Source organism: Neolamprologus multifasciatus, chromosome 18, assembly GCF_963576455.1.
Source record: "Neolamprologus multifasciatus chromosome 18, fNeoMul1.2, whole genome shotgun sequence".
NCBI lineage: Eukaryota > Metazoa > Chordata > Actinopteri > Cichliformes > Cichlidae > Neolamprologus > Neolamprologus multifasciatus.
Window position 1 is genome coordinate 18,972,514 of NC_140456.1, and position 26,713 is coordinate 18,999,226.

Sequence of the window (26,713 nt, forward strand, 5' to 3'; positions counted from 1 at the left end):
AGCAAAGCCCTGGGCAGAGCGCTGGGCTTCTAAAGTGTTTCAATTTCTTGGGGTGAAACAAAAATAATATACTTTAATGGCACCTTGCTTTCCTGTAATGAGGTTTTACATCTGAACAATAAGCAAGCTCAATATCTTCTGTATAAAGTATCAGAAAGTGTTCATAATAGTTTTATTAGAATAAACACCTAAGAGATTAGCTTGGAAAGACAGGTCTGATTTTAATAGTAAAGTGTTACAGCTTGAAATTTCTATTTGGCCTAACTTGTTGAACTGTGAAGGGAAAAAAATACCCAGAGGTGATTTTCCTTTTTAAAAAGACCAACACTCTTAAAGATGGCCACTAAAGACATTCTTCAGAAATGTAGAAAAATATTAGACTTTGTTCATATTAACCACTACACACTAACACTTAACAACTTTAGATCATGATTTTCCAAGGACTTTATGGGGCTTTCCATTTTGTAAGAAAACAAAACGATTACTTGTACATTTAATAAATAACTTCAACATGTGCAAGCAAATTTACATGGCTACTTTCCAGCACATTTTTTGCTCTGCCGTGATTATAAGTGTCTCATAGATTTACTGACACCCACAAAAATAAGTTGAGCAGATGGACCAACGTTCCTATTCAAAATCATGGGAGCAAAATTTAAATGAAATCCATTCTAGCCCAACAGGTACAAGTACATGCTCGGTGTCCATTGAAGAATGACAACATAACATTGTTTGAAAGATCTGAAAATACTTCCCTGCAGTTTCCGTAATTGAATCTAGACATTTTCAGTCTCACTTGAAGAAAACTCAAGGACAGTGCATTTCCTCAACACTGGCCTAAATCCCAAAAAAATACTTACAAACAAATAAACCTTACAGGCACTTTTCTAATTTCTCTTCTTCTCTACTTTCTGTTTCACTATATCACACTTTAAACAAAGCATGTGACGTATTGGTAACTTCAGGCTACTCCGGTTACTCCGGTCACATACCGAAAAGGTAAAAAACAGTAATGGATTGACATATGTCTGCCATAGACAGGGTGTGAATATTTAGAACGAAGAAACCAAACCATAAAACTCACTGTCAAACACAGCTTGTTGAAAATTGAGACCATCTCTTTCTAAGGGCATGAAAAAGGCTGAAAAGCAGCCAGAACAAAATGTGTAGTGAGGAGGGTCAGAGCAGGACAGAAAGAGGTGGTGCTAAACAAACCTTTCACAGGAACTACATTGTACCCACTGCACTCTATGTACACATAAAAAAGGAAAATCTTGGTGTATTTTACTGCATATAGTAACTATCTTTACATAATATAGTATTTTGGATTTTTTTAAAAAAATTACCAGTCTGTTCTTCTTATTTATTTTTTTCTACTTTTGTATTGTTTTCTAATACATCTCTAATTCACCTCTTCCTTTTGTCCCTTGTGCTGCAGTAACAAGTGAATTTCCACAGTGTGGAATTAAATAGTCTGTCTACTCACTACATTAGAGAGAAAAAAAAAAAAAAAAAAAAGAGCTGAAGGGTGGATGCAATTCAGATGAACTGCTCTGATTCAGCAGTACTGAAAGGTAGGAATAAGAAGAAACAGCTGAATTTTTCTGCTTACCTCTGCGGCCATGATCTTCCTCCTGTAAAAGCACAGAAATCCTCAAGTGACTTTGCTGCTCATGGTCAGAGTCTTTTCAGTACTAGGCTTTTTGCTGACTTAATGCTATCTTATGTGATAAGAGACAAACAATACTCAGGTCAATAAAACTCATGAAAGTTTCTGAAATGTGAAATCTACCGGAAAGTAGTGCAGCGTTGACTCCGGCGGGTACACAATGAAGTGTCGAAGGGTGAAGCCGAAGCCTTGGGATGTGCGATGCAAACGCACAGTTTTCGGCCTCGGCCATGAGAATGGCTCGTCATCTGTTGGGTACGGCGCTGCGGCCGAATCAGCCAAGCTCCTCCACTCTGGAGTGTCACTCTGAACAAAGAAAGTTTTAAGAAGCAATTAAAAAAAAAAAAAAGGAAGCATCTTTTTCTAAAGAAGATTTAAAATAGTTCTGATAAAAAAAATGTAGCTACATAATCTAGGAATGGGCACAAATAAAAAGATAAAGTTTAAAAAAAACAAAAAAAGAAACAAAAACAGAACTACATCATATGTAAAAGCCACCACAAATTCCCACATCAACAAACATCCTTTTCAGAGGAATTACTGTGCATTAGCACAGGGTCATTCATTTCAGCTTAACATAGTGTAGAGGAGAATGGGCTTATGAAAAACATTAGTGGTTGCCCAGTGTTTACCATCAAGTCATTTCAGAGTATCCCATTTACACAGCTGGAGTAGAGCATGTCAGGCTTTAGACATCACTCCTGTGTTTACTGACTATTTATAGCTTCACACCTCTGTGGTATCGTGTTTGTAGCAACGCCTCCTTTACACAGAACTCCTCCTTTCAAATATGCACTACTATTTCAGTTTGCAAACACTTTTTGGGCCATCTCTCATTAGTTTTTGAAGGATGGCCCAAAAAAATAAATACAATTAAAATCTACAGTGTCATTAAATGACGCAAGCCTGTTACTTTCACATCACTGCACGTTTTACTGTTTGTGTTTGCAATAAAGGCAGCATCTGCTGCGTAAAACACAATGTAAATACGGATAAATTATTTATTAGTTTGTTCAGCAAGTCCACAAATGTCTTTGTGGCTTTCACTTTCAATGGTATATTATCAAGTATCTTGCCTAATAAGTCATCCCCCAGTTAATGCAAGCCTTAAATGGTTTTGTAATCACTTATTTTCCTCATATTTGTCAAACTGTGAAGACAGGATGCACAAACACAAGAAGCATGTGCTTTTATTCTCACTGTTTTGAGAATGTATATGCAAAATACATTGGACTTTTTCCTTGAAATTGTCTTAAAGAATAAATACAAACATAAAAAAGTACATCAGATATAAATATAACATATCAAATATATAGCAAATATAAATAAAACACTTCGACAATAATGATTTTAAAAGCACAAAAAAAGCTTAACATTTAACATAACAGCTTATAAATCTGTCCAACATAACCTCTTTTTTTCCTTTTTTTTTTAAAACTGATCTCAAGCCAGTGTTTATATCAATCCTGTCATTCTCCACTATAACTTTCAGAACACCTCTATCCAATCAGCCTTGAAAAGTCTCAATAAACATAAATAAATAAATCAAATGTCCTCATCCTGTCTCAAACAAACCCTCCCCCTCCCCACTGAAGCACAGACTTTCCCCAACAATGTGAAGAATTTGATGAGCTTGCATTCAGGCCATCTCTGCTTGGGCAGAAATGTTAAACAAAATGTCAGAAAACTGGGAGGAATTACATCCATTTTCGAACAACCCATGAAAAGAATTTGAAAGAATTTGCTTGTACACATTAAAAAAAACAAACAAACAAAATTTGTTTTTGTTTGTTTTAAGCAAAACCAAACAGTTGTTGCACACAGTGATGAACGGACAAAACAAACGTTTCAAAAAACAGTTTGTCAGCACAGACCTAAAACTTTCCAACTTTCCACCCAACTGCTCGAGTACTTCGCAGACTGAACAGACTGTCTCACACTCATTGACTCTTCTCAAATGTTATGCATGCCTGAAGGTGTATACCAAGTTAAGGCATGTTACACTGTGCTCTCTACAGCCTTCTTAACAGTCTTATTTGGCCACTTTGACCAATATATTGCTGAAAGGGACAAACTGTTTGAAATACATTTTACTTCAAGTAACATCACAAGCTCTCCAGGGCACATAAAGGTTTCAAATGTACACAGGATAAGAAACCAGAGCACTAATAGCTGGCTGGGAAACAGAGCTACAGGTGCAGCTGACACCCATGTGTTTTGATTAAACCAGCAGAACAGGTTTTCCTTTGAATGAGCTTTGGCTGTACTGTGATACCAGCACTTCCACATTAAAGTCTGTGTCTGTATGAGCTCTGGTTGTATTAAATGTGTACACAGAAGACTGTTTCTGGTGATAGGACTGGATGTTTGAAATGCCTGCACTGCTGCCCTTGTGTCTCCAGGGCAAGTCAGCCTCAGTTTACTGGATCAGATTTAGCAACCAGTCCAGATAACAATTCCCCAACCTTTGATCTTTAGACATGGTCTGGCCATGCAGTGTTATCATTGCCACTCGCATAGTTATTAATGATGTGACATTCCAGTAAATTCTAGATGGGCATTTCCCTCACTTAATTTAAAAATACAAAACAACAAACAACAAAAATGGGTATTGTTGGGGAGGAGTTGTATCAACCTGGCAGACCAGGTTGATACCACTTTTAAACAACTGTGAGAAGAGGTCGAAGGGGAAGCAACATAAAAGAAAATCATGACTTGTGAAAAAGGGGCTACAAAGAAAAGCACATGAAAGGAACGTCCACATCAAAATATGACACACCTCTCTTTCTTGCCCACAAATGAATGCCTCTCACCTATTTATGAATCACTAGAATGCCAGACTGTTTGCACTGGGTGAGGCAGTTTGGAGAAGGTTTGAGAAGGCATTAGCTAATCTGGTGGACGTCTGTTGGAAATTAAAAGTGACCAGCCCCGCATCTCAAGGAGCATCTCAAGGAGCACAGATTTCAATCCCAGGTCCCAACAAACAAAGCTAACTGTCAACTAATTTGGGATTTTAGCAACACAGCGTCTTTTACTCTATGATACAGAACAACAATAAAGCTTCCTGTGGTGTCTCTAGTGAACATTGAAATTTTGCTGCGGTAAATAATCACCAGAGCAGCAAATATCAAATATTTAGAGGTTTTAGAAAATTACCAAGTAATTTTAAAGAGTTCCTTTTTTATTCTGAATGAAGGGTCTAAAAGTCAAAGACAGCCTGGGAAGCTAAGACAAATGCAGTATTTGAGTTTTTAATGGTAGTTTTTCAATATGTTTGAGCTAATAACTGCTTGATCCAGCAACACCATCTGCACGCAGACCAAGCTAAATGTGAAGACTTGTTGCTCATCGAAACCAAAACTAATAAATAAATAATCATCATGGGCAGGTGCACAGTGGTCAGCTTAGATTATTACTATTTCAGTATAAACCAAGGTTAATTTACAAACACTAACCATTTATATGGCAGTCAGTCAATCTAGAGACTGCCTTATATGGATTTTTTAAAAAGTCTTCCTACCTAAACATGCCATTGAAATTCCTGCTATACCTGAATACAACAAATCCACATTTGCAACAGAACAAGAAGAACAAAGGTAAGCATGACTAATCAGTATCTGACATCCGTGTTCCTCATCCTTTGTAAAAACTCATTTTTTTCCTCAGATGCTTTTGTTTTTATACTAAGGGAAATATTACTATTACTGCTCTATAAAGTAAAACCTAACCCAGTTCCATATATTGATCCCAAATGTTGACTAAATCTTTAGTAAGAACCACTAAAATTATCAATTAAAAAAAAGAGGGGTAAGAAAGACTGACACAGATAAGATTACAGTAGATACAATGCATCTACAAGAAGACAGACCCACCATCACTCTTCTGCTTTCTCCATGTTCCTTGCATCTGTACGCTGTTGAGTCCTACCATTTAAATGCTTCCCTGGGTAAAGAATGGCCACATAATTAAATAATGTGACAGTGGCAACAGTAACACTACTGCAGTGCACGAGCATTTAAAACACCAGCACCCTGTGACGTTGACTCTGAATGGGTCGGTTGTAAGGAGTTCAGTTAGTGCATCACATTGATACCTTGTTTATGTGAACGTTTGTACTGTAACGTTTGTGTTAGCTTACCTGTCGGAAATTTCTCAGGATCACGCTTGCAAAAGGGAACACCTTTTTAGTTCTGCTAGCTAATGAGTGAAATGCAATAGTAAACCAATACACTGTCAGTTAAACAGCACAATTGGCATTGAACACTAAACCATATAGCGAAACTATGACATGCAACCAAATTTGTGATTAGTAACGTTTTTTTGTTTGTTTTTTAATTCTGTTTTGTTCTGTTTTACTTGTATTAATCAAAGGCGTGTAGCTGAGTTTGTCCTGTAAAGACAAACTCAGCCACATGACTTCAGCCACTCTGTCAAATGGCTGAAGTCATAACAGAGCGCACCTTTAGCATGGTTATTACCAGCTGGGAACATCATCTCACTCCACAGCATGTACACTGCAATTGTGAATTCATGAACTGAACTGAATCATCTGTAAACTTTGCAAACTTGTTATTTTGGACTGAAAAAAAAAAGTTTTTTTATTGAATTTGAAGCTTTATTTTAACTTATCGACAGAAGCCATTTTTAGTTTCCTAATTACACACTTTAAAATAAAAAAAATACTACTACCACTTTAATTTTTATTACGTAATTTTTTTATTTACTTCATTTTTATTCTGACGGCCGTATTGAGTATTGATAAAAATACACATGTGATTATTTTCAAATTCATTTGTTTCCTGGGTCAACAGGGTGATATTCACAAGTGGGCAGAATTGAGCAGGTGAGGTACTGGAGCCTAAAACAGGAGGTTTGCCCCGAGGAAGCGAAGATAAGAGTTTTTGAAAAAATTATTGACTAATCAAATAATCAAAGACAAACTGGCAGATTAGTCGAATACATTGAGAATCTTTAGTTGCAGCCCTAATATTAAGTATGGATCGCACCATACAAGAGCACTGAGATGCCTTAACATATCAAAAACCATACCTTGTCTTAATGCACAGACAAAATAAGTGTCTTCAGAAGTAAATGTTCTTTGACAAATGACACAGGGGTACATACACTGTTTCAAGTATGCTGAATCCAAAGAACAGGTGGTTATCCCCCAGGAGTTTTTATGGTGACTACACCATTGGTGCCATATAAAAAACTGATATACAACAACATAACAAGTGGAATTCCAACTTGTCCTTTGTTAACAAATCTTATGAAACCACACTACGAGGCCTGTATGTCTGCAAGCCTCTGCTGACATCACCAAATCAGACATTACATGCACCACATGACATCAGCTTTAAAACACTGTACAATCACATAACCTTAAAATGTGAGGAAACAGTTCTCTGTGGGCTGCTAAATTCTACACCACATCCCATCCAAACCAAGCACTTAGCTGTGAAAAGCCTAAGATAATGATACAGAGAGCCACTGGTGAGCACTGGGCGTTCCAGCCTTGTACTGCAGGACAAGGTTAGGAGAAGTATCATTACTCAGTCTACAGTCTACACAGACACGTGGTGCATTTTCTGCATGCCACACTTCTACTTGTAACATATGGATGAGAAGGAAATGACTGAATGCCATTTATGTGGGATTTTTTTTCTGTATGCTGACACAGATCAGATGTGGTTTGAAAAAAATTACCTTTTTGAAGCTTCGTTCAATACAGTATTTCCCCAAAAAAGTTTAAAGTAAAAAAACAAACAAAAAACAAGTTTGCAGCCCACATCTCACAGTTTTAAATCAATTACTGACAATAAAAGAAAAGATCTACACTGAATTTTACTTAAACAGAGGTGCAAATCATCAGTGAAACCATTCTCTGTACTGCCTTAGGCTACGTCCTCACTAATGCATTTTTGTTTGAAAACGCATCGTTTTCTCTCCGTTTTAGCCTCCCGTCCACACGGAGACGGCGCTTTCCCCAAGGAAAAACGCAGCGTTTTGAAAACGCTCTTGAAAACGCATACATTTCAAAACGGAGCTGTCCCGTTGCAATGCGGACACTCGAAAACGCAGACTTTCTAAAACGATGACGCATTTTAGTCATGTGATGCAGTCATGTGACCAATTAAACAAAGATAGTGGAGTGCATTATACAGCAGTTGTTTTGACTGCTCTCAATTTTGACAGCCCTAAAAAAGATTAATATCAGTTTGTACATGCTCCAGATAGCTTTTCTTCAAATTCTTTAATTCTCACTCGCTTTTGCGAAAGCGCAGGACTGGAACGTAAGCGTTTTTGGCCGTTTCAATGTGGACGCACAACTCTATGACAACGACTGAAAACGCTAGTGTGGACGCGGAGCGTTTTCAGACAAAAACGCCGTTTTCACATCTATCCGGGCTAGTGTGGATGTGGTCTTAGTGTCACATAAAACCCAAATGGCATTCCTTCAGGCCGAGGTGTACTCCATTACTAGCACACATTTGACTTCTGGTTTGTTGAGCAGTAATTTGATCTCCGTTGTTTTAAAATGTGGAAATGCCATCTCACCTTGGCACCTGATACCCCCTCTCACTCACAGCAGTGATCATCATCTTTCCGTCACCTCTCACTGTTGTCAGCTTAGCTACTTTATCAGTATAATTAGTCACCTCTCATATAAATCTCTCTAGAAATCTTTTATAAACAAAAACAACTAAAAACCAAACGATCAACTTTTGGGACAAGCCATCTCCTGTACCGCTGTCAGAGATTCTACTCGCCTGTTGCAAGAACACGTCTATCTGAATCTACTCTGCTCAGTCAGCAGCAGAGAGCACCACCTGTGAAAGAGGGGTTTTTTTGGAACCACATAGAAGCTTTGCACAATGTGAAAAGGGGGAGAGAGAGAGAACCCCCCCCCCCCAAAAAAAAAAACAAACAAAAAAATAAATAAATAAACAAGACATACTGTTGGTTTCTCTTTGAGTGATAATTAAAAATAAAAAATATACCCCCCACTCAAAAAAAGGGAGAAAAAAAAAAATCACGGCACATCCATTGTCTTATCTCGTTGTCTTATAAAGCTTAATATCCTCATTAGTCCACACTGTGCTGGTCGAATGTGCCAGGGTTAACAACTTTTCTGAAAGACATCCTTTATGAGTTTGTCATACAATGCTGCTGTTATAAACATTAAAGCTGGTAAATAAACAGTCTTGCTCAGCAGCTGTAAGCCCACCCCTTGGTTGTAATTTTGAACATACTTTCTGTTGATCGTTACTGAAACCCCAGAGGGCACGGAGAAGCCTCTTTGCATACACGAAAAACTAGCAGTGAATTATTAAAAAAAAAAAAAAAAAAATTCAAAAAAGCTCAGCACCAAGGTGTTGTAGTGATACTTCAGTTCTCTGCAGGATCATTTGCTTTCATTTTTCATTCTCCTCAATGGGTGAAATTACTGATGCCACTTGTTTTCTGAGCAGACATGTCAAAAACACTGGCATTATCTCACAAATTTTACTAGAAATACAAGCTGCTGAAAACAAATAACATGTTAACATATTTGATAGAACTGCCTATATTTTAGGTTTTGGACCAAAAACACTGGGACATGTGTAACGGGTATTTTGCTTTCAAGAAAACTGATTTAGTGAGCAGTTGTTAAAAAGGAAAAAGGAAAATATCCCCTCTTATTGGATTTGTCTGTAACCATCTGTAATCTTTCTTAGTTGTTTGAACAAGACACAGAGCATGTCACACAGTTTTCCATGTGTAGACATAGATGTTTTACAACACAGTGAGGAAAAACTGAATCACACAGCCCATCTCTTATGTTCTCTCGTGAGACGCTGCAGACACAATCATAACGCAACAGGAAGTAACAGACGACTTCTATCCAATTGAAGGTCAATTTTCCCTTCCGATTGCCATCAGTTAACCATACGATGCCTGCGCAGACGGTTCTGTAAAAAGGCAGCAAGCCTAAATCAGATAAACACTGAGCTTTAATGAAGCCAGGGTTGTGGTGACAGGGGAAGTCTGTTTGTCAATGGTCTCCTACGGTGCTAAATATGGATCATGCTTCATCATCCAAAACAATAATCCAGTTCCAACCACTCTCATTTCTGTTGTTCTATTAGAGAATGAAAAGCTGGAATTATCCATCGTGAAAAAGGCATTCATCATACAGAAGCTGTAGGGGGGGGAAACCCATACAATAGAGTTTGATTTAGTAAACACCATAGGCCAATATAGAAATTCCTAAAACACACATAATCACACAACAGCACACTCATCAGCACTAAGCCGCTAAATGAATGTCTGAAATCCAAGCAGAGGAAGGGCTGTCTGCTATTTGGATTCAGCTGCAATGTCTGAATACCACGCACTATTCAGCTGATAAAGCAGACAGACACTCCAGTGTGGAGGAGGATAATGCCACCAATCAAACTTTTGATTCAAATAACAGATATTTTTCCTCCATTTTTAAGCATCTGCTTCACAGTATTCACTATAAACACTTTCCACATGTCTAATAGTAATAAAGGACGAGAAAACTTTAAAAGAACAGGACTGACTAGTAAAGAATTAAGCAAGGGTGGGTGAGAAAGACTTTTCCCCCACCCCCAGATCCAGCTCCCGTCCCCCTGATGTAATCCCAAGAACACCAACAGTGACATGCTTTCTCTAAATTAATATACAAGTCTTGTATCAAAATGATTTTCCTGATTCCCAACGACTGCAGCCATTGCACGCTCTTTTAAGATAGTAAGAGAAAGTGAAAATCCACCTAGGAAAATTATTAGGTCATTAATTAAATCCAGTGTCATCATTTCCAGAAAATCCCTGAACCAGAGACTCCAGGGGGTTTCCGGCTCAAAATTAGCACATGAATTGGTTTGTGTGGTAGTCTTATTAGAGGGAGTGCTAAAAAGGAGGATTTCCTCTCACGGCACTATGCTGTGGCTTTCCCCCATGGCACATCAACACTTACTAAAGTATTCACAAACAGGTTTCTGGGATTCTATGCAAAAGAACTGTCTATTTTCTCTCATGCTGTGTTATGCAACTTAACATGTTTCAGTCTACTGACACCAGCATACTGCCCGTGTCATCTTCTGGGGATATATAAAGATTTTCTACACCATAAGTGTTGTTAATTCATTCATTAAATGAATGTAGTAGTGGCAAGCATGTATCCAGATGGCTGAAATAACAAAAGGTAAGCACATCATCTAAGTTTGTTTTCTTAGCTGTGACAGTGAGATGCAGCTAAGACTGTGTCTGTTGAATGAGCTTCAACAGTGAATGTGCTGGTATGTGGTGTGCTGGTTGATCCAGAAATTTTAATTTCAGGCCTCTTAGGAAAGAACAAACAAACAAACAAAAACTCATCCCTGTGAATAAATTAGAAAAAGAAACCCAGGAAAACCAACTCTATTACTCTGTAATTGATTAACTATAATTTTTTAGGCATTATCTGCTCCCCTGGGTCTGAGATACAAAAATCAAATTCAGCTAGTTTAAAGTAACAACATAATCACCTGTATGTCCCTCATTTAGGGATCGTGATCATGCAAACTTGGGAGGCTTAAATGACAAGCTGAATATTAGATTAAAGGCAATGGAGCAAATCAAAGAAAACTATAGACTATAAATAGGTGCCCTTTCATTTCAAAGAGTCCCAGTTGCTACCTACTTTATTACGGTATAAAGGTCTTCATTCAGGCTGCAAGCTTTCAGAAGAGCAGATGGTGTCCTGTCTGGTACAGGGGTCACAACTTAAAAATCTGAAAGACGGGTCTTGGATAAACATCATCGTTTGAGTTTGATTATAATTTCAAAACTGATTAAATGTTGTAACCAAAACCTGTTCTTTTGATCTGTTCAACTACCGCGGCCAATCTTAGTTGAGAAAAATCTGAAGCACTCAAAAGAAACAAAAATCTGATGGGCATATTTATGACAAGAATAGATAAGAGGCATGTTGTTGACATAAAGAGCAAAAGAATTCAGCAGGGGTTGCTACAAACACAAACAGCTGGTCCTTGGTGTCAAACAAATCCCACCCCCACCCAAAACCAAACTGAAGAAGGTGGGATAACACTGAAACTGCAATCAGTTGGCCACGGAAATCCCTTTTGTCATCAGCATTTAACACATTTCAGGACTTTAAAGCAGTCTGGCTCATACTCACCTCACAGAAAGAAGATCTTGCTCGTTGCCTCTCATCGTCTTCACAAGAAGGAACCCACCGTGATGCCATCATTTAGCTTCAGTTAAAATGCTGATGTCTGTAAACCACCACATGAAAAGTGTAGCTCCACCAGGATGTTAAAAAAAATGCTCCAATCCGATTCACACCTCCATACTTGCTGGATTTCTTAATCCATCTGTTTGAGAGATATGAGATGACATATGTGTTTAGTGCATTTAAAAAAATGAATTCAAAGGCAGATTTAGGAATCAGCTGCACAGCAATTACATCTCACACTACTCCAAGAGTCTGTACAAACAACATGAATGAATACCTTGGTTGTTTATAATAGCAGACCACTCGTGATTAATTCTAGACAATCAGCATTATGCAACAGGGTCCTAACCAAACGCTACTTCTAAATGCTGCTTTTGTGTCTCATCCTTGGAGAGCTTCACACTCAGGTGCTTGAAAACGGGCTGATTCAGGGTAATACTATGTGACGGCACATCATAAAAAGTTAGAACAAACGGAATTTGATAGTCAACTGTAATAATAATTCATTTTAACTAACTTAATGAAGTCTAAAAATGTTGTAGTAGCCAACACCAGGACTATAACCAGCGTAAAGCACAACAACGTGGAGAGCCAGCGGTGCATTAACTGAATAGCCAGCAACAAGTGGACTGGGGACTGTCGGGAGGCTGGGCGAAATATGTCCGTCGCATTCAAAATTGAGACACGAAACCCCACAGAAACTATTTCTTAAACAATAAAAACACACGAGCTTTATTTGCCGTTTGTTTCACGACAAAGCCGACGTTTGTGCTTTTCAGAGGATGGATTTCATGATTGAAATCGATGTTTAAATGAGACACGAAAGGAGCATGCCGAGCTGTTGTTCCCGAGCGCTCAACAAAAGAAGCTTTTCCCTTTGTTACTTTACATAAAATACCACAATAAAAGCGGTCCAAACGTCCACACGAGGCACTGCTGCCCCTTTTGCGTGTTTATGGAAGCTCCCTGTAAAACTAGCAAAGTGGGCAAAAGCGACAACCAAGCAAACTGCGGCAACAGGCTGCTAACAGTTAGCCTCCATGCTAACGGTTGGAGTTAAAACAAAGTTACCTGTGTAGTTGAGAAGCGTCATTATAGGCTGTCAACGACGGCGATGCTTATCCATAAAAACCCGCAGAAAAAGTACAAACATATCGTGTATGGTCCAGTGCGGAGGGCGTTGTCATAATTTAATAGAGTCTGAGTACAAACGACTTTCCGGTGATTAATCCAAACCTACTCAGTGGAGGCGCATGGTGCAGTTTGGAATTTTTTTTTGCCTCCACTGTTCCCGACTCTCTAGGAGTCCACCTTCGGTCAACAGGACACTATCAGCCAATCAAGAGCGGGGTTGTATTTGACCGGGCCAATGAGGCGCGAGTTTACAATAAGCTTGTATCTGCGCTTGTAAACGGTGGCGTTTTTTTAACCGTTCCCGTGAACTATCGGAACAGTATTCCCGGGAGAACAGGGGAGAAGATGAAAAGATGCATCGTGTAACAAATCCGCAATTCAAGCCGTTCAAAAACTCGTCGTGCTTTTGGTTTCGTACGCACAGCAAGGGTGAACGAGGAGTCACATGCCCCGGTTCAAAGTGAGGTCGAGCTGAGCTAGTAATGTGGAGGGCAGTGGTGATTTCACACATACCACACAGCATAAAATCTTTTCTTTCATCTTATCCACGAAGCAGATAGTTAACAATAAATGGACACTCCTTCGCTGCACTTTAGCTGCAGACTGAAATAAGTGCTCGGATTCTCAGACCCCTGACAAATGCCCCTTTTATGCCTCTCCAACATAAGGAGCCACCTGTTCCTGGGACTGGCAGCTTTTGTTACAGAGGTCAGTTAGGGAGGAGAATTTCACAAAGCTGTCCTGTCCAGCCGGTTCTACTTTCAGTGGGTCCAAGTGGGATATATCAGCTCTGAAAATTGATATAAAACCTAAATACTTAGCATTATATCTTCAAGCAGCTGTTTTTCTTAGATTTATGGTGTACATATTTCTCTTACACAGTACCAGTATTGTACTGTTATTAACTTCATTTTAATTTTGTTTTTTAAATAACTATATTGTTTATTATTGCGAATTGTAAATGTTGGTTGTTGTTTTTTTATTATTATTTTAGTTTCCGTTTGTATGACTTTGTAATTCTGGAGAAATCAGTCATTTCAGCCTCCATTAAAGTCAGCTGCACTAAAGCCTGTAGTTATTTAGATCCAAAAACATTTTTTATTACAATGTGATGTGTAATGCACATGTAGCACCCATGCACCCATAGTGCTGAAATTGCACTAATTTTTTCAGACATGCAATGCAGATATAAACACATATTTATGTCACACACATTTATATTAAAAGGTTTTTGTGCATTTGTTTAGCTGGACTACACAGCTCACTTGAGATTATATTGGGCTGAATGTGACTTGTTAATTAAAGGTACTTTGACACCCCCGCTTTAAAATATTACAACTATATTGAAGTTTGGTCCATAGTAAACTGAGAAGTGCTATTGACATCCAACTGTAACATATTATACATGAACTTTTTCTGTAATTGTGAATATTTACAGTGGTGCATTGCTGCTTTTGCTTCTGAAAAAGATTAGAGTACTTCTTCCACTACTGGTAAAAGTACTGACTACAAATTTAGGGGTTGCAATAATGTAATTCAATTGCAGCTCTTACTTTATCACTGTTGGAGGTCTGGTGAGTCAAAAAGGCAAAGTCTATTCACTGTCCCAAGAGATGGTTTTCTTTATAGCACGTTGTGCTCAGTGCTTAAGCAAAGGGAGTCACATGTCAAGTGCATACAAAGAGCACAGCAGCTCAGCACAACGAGCTCTCTTTTGTTCATTTTGTAAGTTCACTTACAGTTAAAACCCCCTTTTTAAAACAAAACAATGGCAACCTGATGTTTCAGGATGCTTTTGGTTTAAAGCTTTGCTACTTCGGGGCCTATATGGGTGCCAGTTTTCCATAAAATTAAGAGAAGCTCAACACCATTAAAAAGACGTATGAAAAAAAGAAAAAGACTCCAAGCCCCTTTTGCATATCATCAGCCTAAGAAACATATTACACAAGGTCTTCTTTATATTCATAGCTCAGCCAAGGAACCATTGTAAATCAATTAGTACTAAAAACATTCATTCCTAAAATCACGTGGGAACATTAATAGTAGAATGCAGAAATCTTAAAAAAAAAACATTTTATTGTATGTTAGAACATAAACTGATACAGAGAAATGACAAAAGTACAGCAAGTGAAAAAACATGCAAACGCACACACAAAGGAGGTAGTAATGGCACTTAGTGTTGACAAGACTTGAACTGTTTCTCCCTTGTGTGTTAAAAGTGACGGAAAATCAGATGAAACTTTAAAAAGGCATCGCACAGGTGGAGAACGAATTTAAAAAAAACAACAACTTCCTTTCATTTTAGGTTTTGTTGGTATTCCTCACATGCAGTGGTTATTGAATGCTTTACATTTTATAAAAGAAGCAGTACACCTGGGATGATTGGATGCTTTAGATATAGAGTTAGAACAGCATTCCCTCCACTTAACACTACACGTTTTAAACCTGAATCACCTGTGTCAAAGCAACAAAGCTCCGACTTATCCTCAAGCATGCGCTTTTTGTGTTCAAATCTCCAGTTAAATGTTGCAGTGTGTGTTGTTAAAACGTTAACATGTTTGGAACCAGGAATGTTATAACAACGCAGGCATGATTGGGATCAGATGTCACCATAGCAGCTGTAAGTCAATGGCATCTCACAGGAAGTGTCTGGGCTGGCCGTCCGATGACATCTGCTCGACAGTCGCCTCTATCGCCGGCCCTCTCTTTAAATCTTATATTTCATCTTCCCGGTGTCGCTGATCACGCAAATGTGCTAAAAGAAGCACCAAAGCACAGGTCTTTATTGTGTTACTGGATTCCCAATACAGTCGTCAAAAAAAAGAAGAAAGAAAGAAGCCAGACACTGACTTACACTGAGATCTCTAAAATACTCATTGTAGTCTAAAGCATATCCAACCACAAAACGATTGGGTATCTCAAAGCCGACATCTGAAAGCACAAAACGACAAAGGCAAATATTTCCAATAGTTTGGGACTCGGCAAATGCAACAATTTTTTTAAGTGTGAATGACTCACTGAGCCATAAAAGGGTTGGTCAGGTACGTACAGTCAGGAACACATGCTGAGCTATGCGGCACTCTCTTCACCAGCAATCTGAGGGAAACAAAAGCACACATTATTTACAACAGCCGACTCAAACCGTCTCAGGAGACAGCGTCACTTCAAAAAAAACTGCGGTACCTGAAATCTGCATCACAATGTTAGTCTTTGCCTCTCTGTGTGTCTGTGTGTGTGTCTCGACTGAAAGGGGGAAACAGTGATTCGCAAAGCAGGAAATTGAGCTGGTTTTGTTTGGCGGCTTTACCCTGCTACTTTGATCATTTTGGGCCCGAAGGCTTCGACGTGCTTCAGGAGAGTCTTCATCGTCTTTCCGGTGCCTACAATGCCCTGTGAGGGTGGGGGTGGAAGATGTAGAAACTGGACTGAGAAAGTAATAACATGGCAGTGAGGAAAAAAAAAGAACAAAAACTCAATTCTTCTTTCTCTGGACTAGAAGTGATACAGAAACTAAGTGCAGTCAGTGTCACACTGTACTCAAATTACGCAACTGTTTACAAGCATTCACTAGGAATTACTTGAATTCACTCAAAAGAGGAATTTAAACACAAACATGTGATATTCAATCAAAAAAAAAACATCATCTGACCTCTTACTCTAGGATGTAGGCAAACGCTGAGGCGAACCAAAGCCACAACAGTACGCTCGATCATGTCAGTGTGTGTGACTGTCCTCACACATTTTTCAGCTGTCACTGAATTGGCCAGAACAGACTAACAGCTTTAGCCTAATTATAACACTGCAGGAATTTAAGATTTTAAAACCTATTTTACTTATTTTTAAATGCACTTTGCTTGTATCCTTCTCTCATTTCATTTAAGTTAAATGACCCATATTTAAATTCCTTACACAAAATAGCTATTATGATGTAGTATGATCTGTTTTCTGTTAAGTCAGCTCAAGAGCCTCTCACTACCACAGTGAATGCTTTATAAATACTTTATTATCACAGTCCTGGTAAAAGTGGGGTTTCTGTACAGAGGTCAGTCACTACATTGGCTGCACTTGCCAATAAATCCTGTGCTCAAAATGTTGGTATTACTTTTGACAGGTGTTTGAGTTTTGAATCTCATGTCTCTAAGCTCATCCAGTCATCTAAGAAATATCGCTAAAATCCTTTGCTGTGAGCCCCGAACTACACACTTGCTTCCCTTCACTGGCTCCCAGTGAAATTCAGACCACACTGCAGATTTTTATCAATCACAAAGCCCTGGTGGCCTGCTGAGGTGTTATATCACCTGATCTCTGATCACCTGATCCGGGCCTTTTAACTGCCCCACGCAGGGGCGCCTCCAGAATTTTTTCATAGGGGTGGCCATATGGGGGGTGGGGGGGGGCACAAAAAACAGAACTTCCAGTTTTATTATGCTGTCGTCAAACACAGGTTACTTGAAAAATATGGCAAAAAAGAGAGGAAGAAAATATATATACGCTTAGTTAATTTCCTAATATTAAAGTTGATATCACTGAAAATCGGTACCTGTGTGTATTTGTAGGTACTGTTTGTTAGGATATGTACACTTCTATAAAGTATTCTCCTATCTCTCTCGTATCTAGTGAAACATTTTGTAACCTTGTGTGTTTCAGTGCTTTAGTATTAAAGTCATTACTATCTATCAGTGCTTGTATTTTACCCCTTGTAAATACCATTGAGCGATGACTGCCATTTTACAATACTGATAGCAAAAAGGGTTTTTTACTGACCAACCCACTGCACAAGTCAAAACTAAGACAAGGTTGTTATGCAATTGCATAACAAGTACACAGCGGTATCTATGTCTTATAAATATGGAAAATTCTGCCTGTGGAAATCCTGTCGGCTGAGTCATCGACCTCCTCAGAGCCTTTCCTGATTTTGACTTTTTATTTCCTTTTAACTCTGTTACTTCCTGTACAATGTGACGCACCTGATGTAATGTATTGGTTTTTGTGAGACGCTAAGTCTTTCCATCTTGCTTTATCCCGATGACGTTGACACACAAAGATTTTAATATTACTTAAAGCTGAAGCGGCCACAGATTGCGAGTTCCCTGTCACACACAGTTGTGCACTGACTAAAGGGAGCTGTTTCAAAATGTTTACTCCTACAATCTTTTTACAGTAAGTACTTATCATGAATGCCCACGATGATGACTGCAGGCCTACATTTCCTTTTTATTTTTTTGCAGTGCACCTATTCCAGTATGTAGGGCAAGGCAAGATTTTCAATGATGTTAGTTAAAAACACACACACACACACACACACACACACAAAGCAATAAATCTATTTGGTTTCTCAAATATGGGTCAGGCAATTAAAAAGTGTCCTCATGTTGAATTCAGGACCTTCAAGAAGAAGATAAAAACTTTAAATGAGTTTTCCTGACCTGGAAAACATCATCAACAACAACAACAACAACAAGGAACACAATAAGGTCCATTTGGTGAACACGGGGAAAAGCAGAGTAGCAAAAACATGGCTGACTCACCTCCACAACCAGAACATTCTTATGGAGCGAGCATGTCGGGGAGAAAAGAGAGGGCAGGAACAAACAATTACTCTTGATTGAAAACAGATAATCTGCTCCACACTTACAAGACTAACACTCACACGTTTAAAAAAAAAAGAAACACAAAAGCCGCTTAGAGGTGATTTAAGAAGCAATAAATTATAAACAGAGAAATACACTTTGTTGAGTTCTGAAGTGCAACACAAAACCAACTGACGAATAATTTTTTCAGGAAATGATCAGGCTGCAGCTGAAATAAAAGCAGAAGTACTGAAATATGGCCAATATCAGCTAAACCAACCACATTTTTTCATACACTACATCCGCGAGACTCTTTGCATTTATGATATCAGTGATTCAGCTAAACGAATGATCCTAATCCAGATTGGAAAGCTATGTTCCTGCAGTGCTGCCCTGAATGTCGCACAGAAATAGCTGAAATTCTGCGAATGTCTGTCTAATAAACTGAAGACGACTGGGCAGTGTCTTTATTAAGAGCTGCTGTCTGGGCTTCGCTTCAACTTAGCTAGGACACGATGAAAAGTGAAACTCTCTAACTGCCAGAGTTTACTCCACTTTTTTAAACAAAGGGTTCATCCGAGGGTGCAGTCGTGCTTTGTTTAGGACTCATTATTCATACAGATTTATTTAGAGCACACTAAACCCTGGAGAAATGCAAAAGCAATGAGCTATACAAGATATGTAAAGCTCACTGTCTGAAAACTACATTTCAGGGAGGCCAAAAAGCAAATGAACAGTAATGTGTACACTGTTAAACAATTAGGTAACCTCTTCCTGGAAAGCATCACCTCATTCTGTTAGGACCTGGGACAAAAATTAGCAGCACGTCACAGTGAGCTCAGGGATTTCACAAGCACACTAAACATTCTGTGAGGAAAGCAGTGAGTCAAGCCTACTACCTCATATCCTATTCAAGTTTTAGGCACCTGGCTACTGTGTGCATGTACTGCTGAGGTATGCGTATGACTGTGAATGTTCATATCAGCTGACTTTAATTATCTAAAAATACCACTGCTGACTTGTAACTCCCATAGTAATGGTTAATGATTCATCCCTCTGTATGCTTACATAGATATGTGCACGTGTGTGTGTGAGTGGGAGTTAAAGCTGCTTACTTGGCAAAAAGGTTGTACACAGATCTTTTTATAAGAAATAAATGGGTATGAACAGCAGAGCTCACATAATTGTGAGATGGTTCAAATCTCTGGTGAAAATTGGAATTTAGGCCGGTTTTATTTATTTATTTTTTTCTAATAAACCAGATTTAGTAAGCAGAAATGTGGTTTGAATGCTCTGTTATGCCAAACACATTTACTTAATGCTAAGAGGAGTGCTGTGTGCTCTCTATAGGCTCATCTTGTCTGTCTTTTTCTTTTCTTTCTTTCTTTATTTAATTGTGTAATTTAGGCTACTTTCCCTGCTGAATAGTCTTTGAACCCTTTAGGACTTTCCAGATTGAATATAAGCACACAAATATGATCAGAGATTTTCTCATTAGTTTTTATTTCAATTTTTTGTTTTGAATTCTGCTTATTTTCAGTTAGTTTCTTGTTTCAGTTTAGTTTTTATTGTATAAAATGTTTAGTTTTACTTTAGTCTGAATTAGTTTCAGTCTTTGTATTTACCATTGTATGGCGGGCACATGTCCAAGGCAAGATTTGGGCAAATCAGCAGAGGTGTTACAATAAAAACACAAAACCATTTGAAAGCAGTTGACTCACTGTCTCATGGACATCTAAAGACATCCATCAAAGCCTCATCAAGCATGTTGTAACTACATTTTTACCAAACTAAAACTAAGGGTATTTCCTCTATACTTTTAATTTTATTTCAGTTAGTTTTCAAAGTTCACAATATTGTTTCAGATAGTTTTAATATTTTTTTAATTTGTTGCTTTTATTTTTGTTTTAGTTGACTAAAATGTTTTCGTTTTTAGTTTGGTTTAATTTCACTTTAATAATACCTCTAGTGGTAACTCAGCACTATAAATGATCTGCTGCCATCACAGAACCCCATCATGCTGTAATCAGTGCTGATTGATTATTCTTTCTAAATCAAACTAGTTACATGTCATGTAATCAGGGCCTTGTTAGATTGAGTCCTTCCTAACCTGCTGTAAACAAACAAATAAAATGTTTTGTTTGTCATTTTTTTCCGAGAGACAAAAAAATACTATTATGTATATATGTATTTTACCAGAAAACAGGATGAAAGCATCTAAAAGTTTTGCTTTTCTTATTTTGCTCCAATCCTGGAAATGATTTTACAACTCTTTATAATAAGGTGACTGTCATCACCACAAGTCTGCACTGTTTCACTGAGACCCTTTGTTAGGTGGCATGCACTATCAAAGGCTGGCAACAGCCTGCACACACACTCGAGTTCTGTGAGCTACCATCTCTGATTACAGGATAACACGACGAGCCGTAGAAGAGGGACTGTGTTAAGTAAATCTGTCATCCCCTTGATCTACCGAGGTATGCACTCAGTATGGCCTCCAATTTACACCGTACATTTTGCTTCACTTGAGATAAAATGGAATAAACCTTTCGTCATAGCTGGCATGTGATCAGCGCTAGGTGTGTCAGAAACTGCCATCTTTGATCTCATTCACTGAAGTGAGGCAAACAGCACATTAGAGGGAAGGGTGCCCTCTTGAGGCTGCTGTCTATCAATAATCACCATCTCCATGCTACCTATTTTTTACAAAAGCACGGCCCATCATAAGGCTCAGACGTCTCAATGATGATGAAAATCTTACCTTTCCAGCTAAAAAAGACAAGTCCTCTCCTCCGAGGATGTGAAGATCCTCTGTTGATTCGTCATTCTGTGGACATAAAATACAGGAGAAATTGTTTTTTTCAATTATCCATTCATCTATCTATAAGAGATATGATCTCTCAAGAATGCACTGAGTCTATCCTGGAGCTTCATCTCATTTGGACATGCCTGAAAAAACACCTCACCCCGGAGGCATGCAAGTCCAATGCCCGAACTACTTGTTTAATGAGGTATATCTGTTCAGTTCCTCATTAACTCAAATATAATCAGCTAATCACATGACAGCAACTCAAAGCTTTTATGTATGTAGACATGGTTAAAATGACCCGCTGAAGTTCAAATCGAGTTTCAGAATAAGGATAAAGGAGGAATTAAGTGACTCTGAGCATAGCTTGGCTGTTACTGTGCCAGACCGGCCTGAGTATTTCAGAAACTGCTGATCTACTTGGATTTTCCCACAGAACCATCTCTAGGGTTCATAGAGAATTGTCCACAAAAGAGAAAATATTCAGTAAGTGCCAGTTCTCTGCGTGAAGATGCGTTGTTGACGCCAGAGGTCAGAGGAGAGACTTCATTGATCTGATAGAAAAGCAACAGTAACTCAGATATATCTGTATGCACATCACATTGAACCCTGGAGCAGGGTGGCTGTCGCAGCAGAAGACCACACCGGATGCCCCCTTCGTCATCTAAGAACAGGGAATAATTCTCCACAGAGAAGTTTAACCCTGTGTAGCTTGAAGGTGTACCCAATAAAGTGGCCAGCAAGGGTATCTCACCAGCAGTACTTCACAGCTAAAAAAAATTGTCAGCAATCACATCAAATCATAACAGCACTTTCAAGGCAAAGTTAGAGGAAGACACCAATGTTCTAATGCATGAAAAATAATACACATCTTGTGACTAACGCTAAACTCACAGGTGATACTTTTGAGCGTGAAAATGCTTTCCACTTCTCACACAAATGCCACTCAAGATAAACTGTCAGCTTTCTTTGCTGGAGTGGGCAACAGCTCACCAAGTAACTCTTGAGACGGATGAAGTGTACCGTCATGGGGATTGTGCGGTTGGAGTTGTGGCTAAGGTCCTTGATCCTGTCCACCAGGTCGGCACAAAACTGGTAACCTCCTTTCAACACGCACAGGACCACAATGGCGTGGTTCCCCAGGTCATCCATGATGTTTCTAGCGAGACATTCTGTTCTGTGTACAATGAAGAAAAGGTGAATTACCTCTAAAAGATCTCTGGTCTCGTCAATTAAGACGGTTTTGAAACCCCTGTCGGTCCACAACCATATGTGATGTTTAAATTTGTTTAGCTTTGTGTTCCTATTTCACCATAATGAATAATTATGGTTAAATATGCAAAGACAGGTAAACTGATTGATTAACCGTTTACTACATTTAAGTAAATGTTTTAAATATTTTATAAGAAAGAAAAACAGATGGCTCACATGTGATTTAAACTGACCGGTACTTGCAAAGCACTTTTTGACACTAATTGAGCACCTAAAGCGCTTATTCAGCCAGTCGCACACACATTCCTACTGCACTTTTTATTCTATGCCTAAGCAACTTGTTTAAACCTCTGACCACAACTATACATAGTAGTACATGTCCATGCTTCAGTACTGTTCAGCCTGCTCGTGCTGTTTGACATGAAATGATAATCATAAGGTGTTCCACATGCGTAAATTCTAAAAATGGTTGATTTGAGCCCATTGCTAGGTGGTTGCCAGAGAACCTCTTTTGTAGATATAAATTATAACTACTGTTATTACATAAAACTGACATAGTTTTGTTATTAAATAAAAGTGCACGAGTATTAAGAACAGATCATTTTAGACCTTTGTTAGACGATTGCTGGGAAACATCATGATGTCATGATATCGGTAATAGATTAAAAACTTCAAGCACATAAAATGTACCTGTGTGCCAAGTTTGGTTATTCGGCTCCTGATCGTGTAATGGCAGGTAGCAGAAACATAAACAAACCCACACATAGAGCTTTTGTGTTTTACAGTAAGATAAAAAGCTTTGTGTCACATGACAAAAACCCCAATTATTTAATTCAAAATTCATTTTCTGATTTCTTTCTTTTCTTTCTTTTCTAGACATACAGTCTACAATAAGTACTATTTAAAACAAAGTATGATTGAACTGCTGACTTTTCTCTTTTTTACCAAAGAAGTATGAATACACGTGGGGAGTTACTGTGGGATTTGAGCTTTCATTGGGGAGCTGTGGTTTTTTCTTTGTTTTGTTTGTTTCTTTGGGGAATTTCTAAGCTTTACCAGGATTCATTTCAATAAAAGCATGCCAAAACTTCCGTCAAGTTCATATCGCATAATCTGTGCATGATATCCCCTGGATTTCCCCAGAAAGTGTACAAAGGCTTCCCAATACTTCCTCCATGCACGATTTTATCAAAGAACAAAGAAAGCGACTTCCCAGTTGTAGTCATGTACCTGTCCATAATCACGCCATGCGGGATGATGACACAGTCTAAATCTCCGGAGTAGTGTGCTGGATAGCTGAAGAGATCTAAACTGTAGCCTGGCCAGTCATCTTTAATCTGCAGGGGGGGAGATAAACGCAAACATCATGTTTCTGCTGTACTACAAGGAGAAAAACAGCGGGTACGAGTTTTATCTTGCTTGCACCAGAAGCACATGTGACTTTAAGCAATCTGCAAGGCGCGCAAAGTTGTCTCCCTGCGCAAATTGTGCATCCATACACGAGCGACGCTTTTCTTCGACACTTGTCCCTTCCCCGTCAGCCCCCTAATTTAATTACCACAATCCCCTCGCTTCTTCCTTCGGACTGGACGGCAAATTCTGCCATGTTGTTTTTCCACCGCCACAAAAGGAGCTTTTGTCTCAGGAAAGTTGATAGAGGGAGTTGGCACCAACAGGAGAGAGGAGGAGCATGGGGGTGAAGGAATGTTAGGAAACCGAACACTTTGCATTTCTCGCTGTCAAACAGCAACCATCCAGCAGGGGCGCTCTAACATTAGATTTACATGTACTGCTGCTTTTCATGGGGCCCCACCTTTCTGTGTGTACCTGTTCAAAGGCTAGTAATGAAGTGATCACTTTTTGGCACAACACCGGGCAGTGTTGGAGAGAATACCCAAAACTAACAGTATACTACAGCATACAATCATGAGGAAAATCATGCAGCAAAAAATATATATATTTATTAAATGTTTTTATTATTCAGAACAGGCAGTGCCATGGAGATCGTTTCATGAAATCTGCCTTTTCCTAACCATGCATCATTTTTACAAAGTTACAAGTCTTTCAGCTGAAAACTTATTCTGTAAAAAGGAGATCAGCTCTGAAATGAAATCATCAGTATTCACCGGAAGGCTTGATATTTGTTGATTTTGAATTGCCATGTTTTTCACATATGCATATCATTCTGCTGTCACTGTTTTTCCATGACAGGAAAATACACAAAGACTGAATCTGAGTGGTTTTCTGAGAGAAAAGAGTGAAAGAGATGGATCTGCTGCAAAGAAAACAGAAGAGGCGTCATCACTCTGGGGATATAACAAAAGTTTTTAGTGTTGTGTAAGAGTAACTGGGGGGGGGGGGGGGGGGGGGGGGGAAAACCCAAAACTGAAAGGCTGATTACTGATAGGGTAGGGTTTTACTTCAGTCAAAACATTCCCACTGGGAAATACTGAAAGCAATCTTTACTGTTCCATATCACAGTGTGGAGGATGTGAAAGTTTTGACCAAATGTGTTAAAGTCGCCATCTAGTGGAAGAAGACAAACACTTCTGGCTCTTCAGTACACAGCTTTTCTTCTGATCAATCGTTTTGTCTTCATGTAACTGAATCTTTAAACAGCCTGGATACATGACCCCTCTTAAACATTCATTAAAATGTTGCCTTGTACCATTATAAAAATAAGAGATGAGTAACAGACTGTAATACAGAAAAATTCAGGGGCCACACCCTGTCTCCTGTGCGTGATATAATCTGTGGGTTGCAGTGTGTAAATGAGTGAATTTAAGATGAAGCATCCAGGCAATGTGTGAGTGGTAGTTTCACTGCATATTCAAGCAGTATGGGCTCTGTTGAGAAGAGGGAGACACAAGGTGTCTGAGCCACTCATCCATGCCCCTTCCACAGCAGCTGCAATTTAAACAGTGCTTCACTGACAGCTGGAAAACAGATGTCAACAGCAGCATTATATTTCAGTCGGCTTGTGCAGTGTCACCACCTCGTCGGTGTGAGAATTACGCTGCATGACAAAAAAAATCCCTCAAAAATTAAGTAAAACTGAGTTATCTCACTTGATGTTATTGTTTCAGATGACAAAGCTGCAGGCTTGACACTGGAATAATCTCACTCATGAGCATCTACTGCAGCACTGCAGAGGCCAGGAGATGAGAAGTCTTGTCAGATTGTTTTTGAGGCCCTCTCTGCTGGTGAGCACAACCCGGCTCCTTCGCTGCCCTCGGGGTGCAGGGGAGCAGTCAGGCTTTGGCACTTCACACTCGCTCAGCAGTCAAGGCCTCTGACCGTCCGCAGACTATACCACCAACTGCTCCCACATACCCTCGGCCCTGTTGTTTGGCCAATTATGAATATTCACTTGCTATGAATGTAATTCTGTCAGACATGCAACTGTCCATTCAGATATTGTCAGCAGTGTTGTTTGTATTTGAAGAATCTGATCATTTTCTCATTTTCTATCAGATTTTGAGCCAAATCCCGACTTCAAGTGATTTTGTTTGAGCAACGTCCTCCATTGTTATCCTACTAAGACACATCATGAGCCACACTAAGAACTGAATTTTAAGCTTACAGAAAAACTCAATAGACCATAAAAATGTATGTAAGGTGTAAGGTGAGACTGCTTTGTTTGAATTTTGGGTTGATGAGGGGAATCCAATCAGAAAAAATTGGGTTTTAAGGAGGAGGAAGGTAACTGGCAAGTGTAGACGAACAGAGGAGTCGCACCAAGCTGTGAATCATACAAAGCTACTTTGGTCCAAGAATAAATATATCGAGCTGGAAGACACCAAAATAGGTCCCCTTTAAAGGCCTCCTTCCTCAGTAGGACACAAAGAGCTTGGAGCTTGGAGAGTATGACAGAGTAAGAGATTTTTTTTTTTGTCTTGGTCTTTGGATTTGTCAGGACATGACGTGAATCACATTGATTAATGCAATAACCTATTGTGCAACAATCTAAACCCCTGGGTCCTGACATTCATGTGAATACTATGCAGACATACTAAGCACAACCCCCACAGCAGCAACAACCCCCATCAGCAGCGGCCTCCCCCAGCACGACAATT

At 39.0% G+C, this 26,713-nt stretch overlaps 2 protein-coding genes across 8 annotated transcripts in view; both read right to left on the bottom strand.

Annotated features, from left to right (window-relative positions):
- Positions 1-13,233, bottom strand: part of arhgap21b (Rho GTPase activating protein 21b) — a 37,521-nt gene extending 24,288 nt beyond the window's left edge. For 2 of the 4 annotated variants that reach the window (XM_085142034.1, XM_085142031.1), the window contains exons 1-4: positions 12,987-13,232; positions 11,859-12,054; positions 1,793-1,975; positions 1,613-1,634 (exon numbers count right to left, since the gene is read on the bottom strand). In XM_085142034.1, coding sequence (XP_084998160.1) covers positions 1,613-1,634; positions 1,793-1,975; positions 11,859-11,930 — 277 coding nt within the window. In that variant the 5' untranslated portion in view covers positions 11,931-12,054; positions 12,987-13,232. Of the gene's footprint in view, positions 1-1,612; positions 1,635-1,792; positions 1,976-11,858; positions 12,055-12,986 lie in introns of all 4 variants that reach the window. The other 2 variants (XM_085142032.1, XM_085142033.1) reach the window with 2 other exon arrangements.
- A 1,876-nt stretch (positions 13,234-15,109) lies between these two features.
- prtfdc1b (phosphoribosyl transferase domain containing 1b) lies at positions 15,110-24,491 on the bottom strand. 4 transcript variants are annotated; one of them, XR_014870963.1, is made up of 9 exons: positions 24,196-24,490; positions 23,868-23,974; positions 22,419-22,602; positions 21,381-21,446; positions 18,578-18,595; positions 16,357-16,439; positions 16,068-16,145; positions 15,904-15,980; positions 15,110-15,804 (listed from the first exon to the last, which is right to left on the bottom strand). XR_014870963.1 is itself a non-coding variant. In XM_085142046.1 (9 exons), the coding sequence occupies exons 1-9, from the start codon at positions 24,241-24,243 to the stop codon at positions 15,757-15,759; spliced, it is 678 nt and encodes a 225-aa protein (XP_084998172.1). In that variant the 5' UTR covers positions 24,244-24,488; the 3' UTR covers positions 15,110-15,756. The 4 variants fall into 4 exon arrangements, 2 of the variants coding, with proteins under 2 accessions (XP_084998172.1, XP_084998173.1); XM_085142046.1 differs by having other exon boundaries at positions 16,099-16,145; positions 24,196-24,488; XM_085142047.1 differs by lacking the exon at positions 18,578-18,595 and having other exon boundaries at positions 16,099-16,145; positions 24,196-24,491.
- Positions 24,492-26,713: the final 2,222 nt, after the last annotated feature.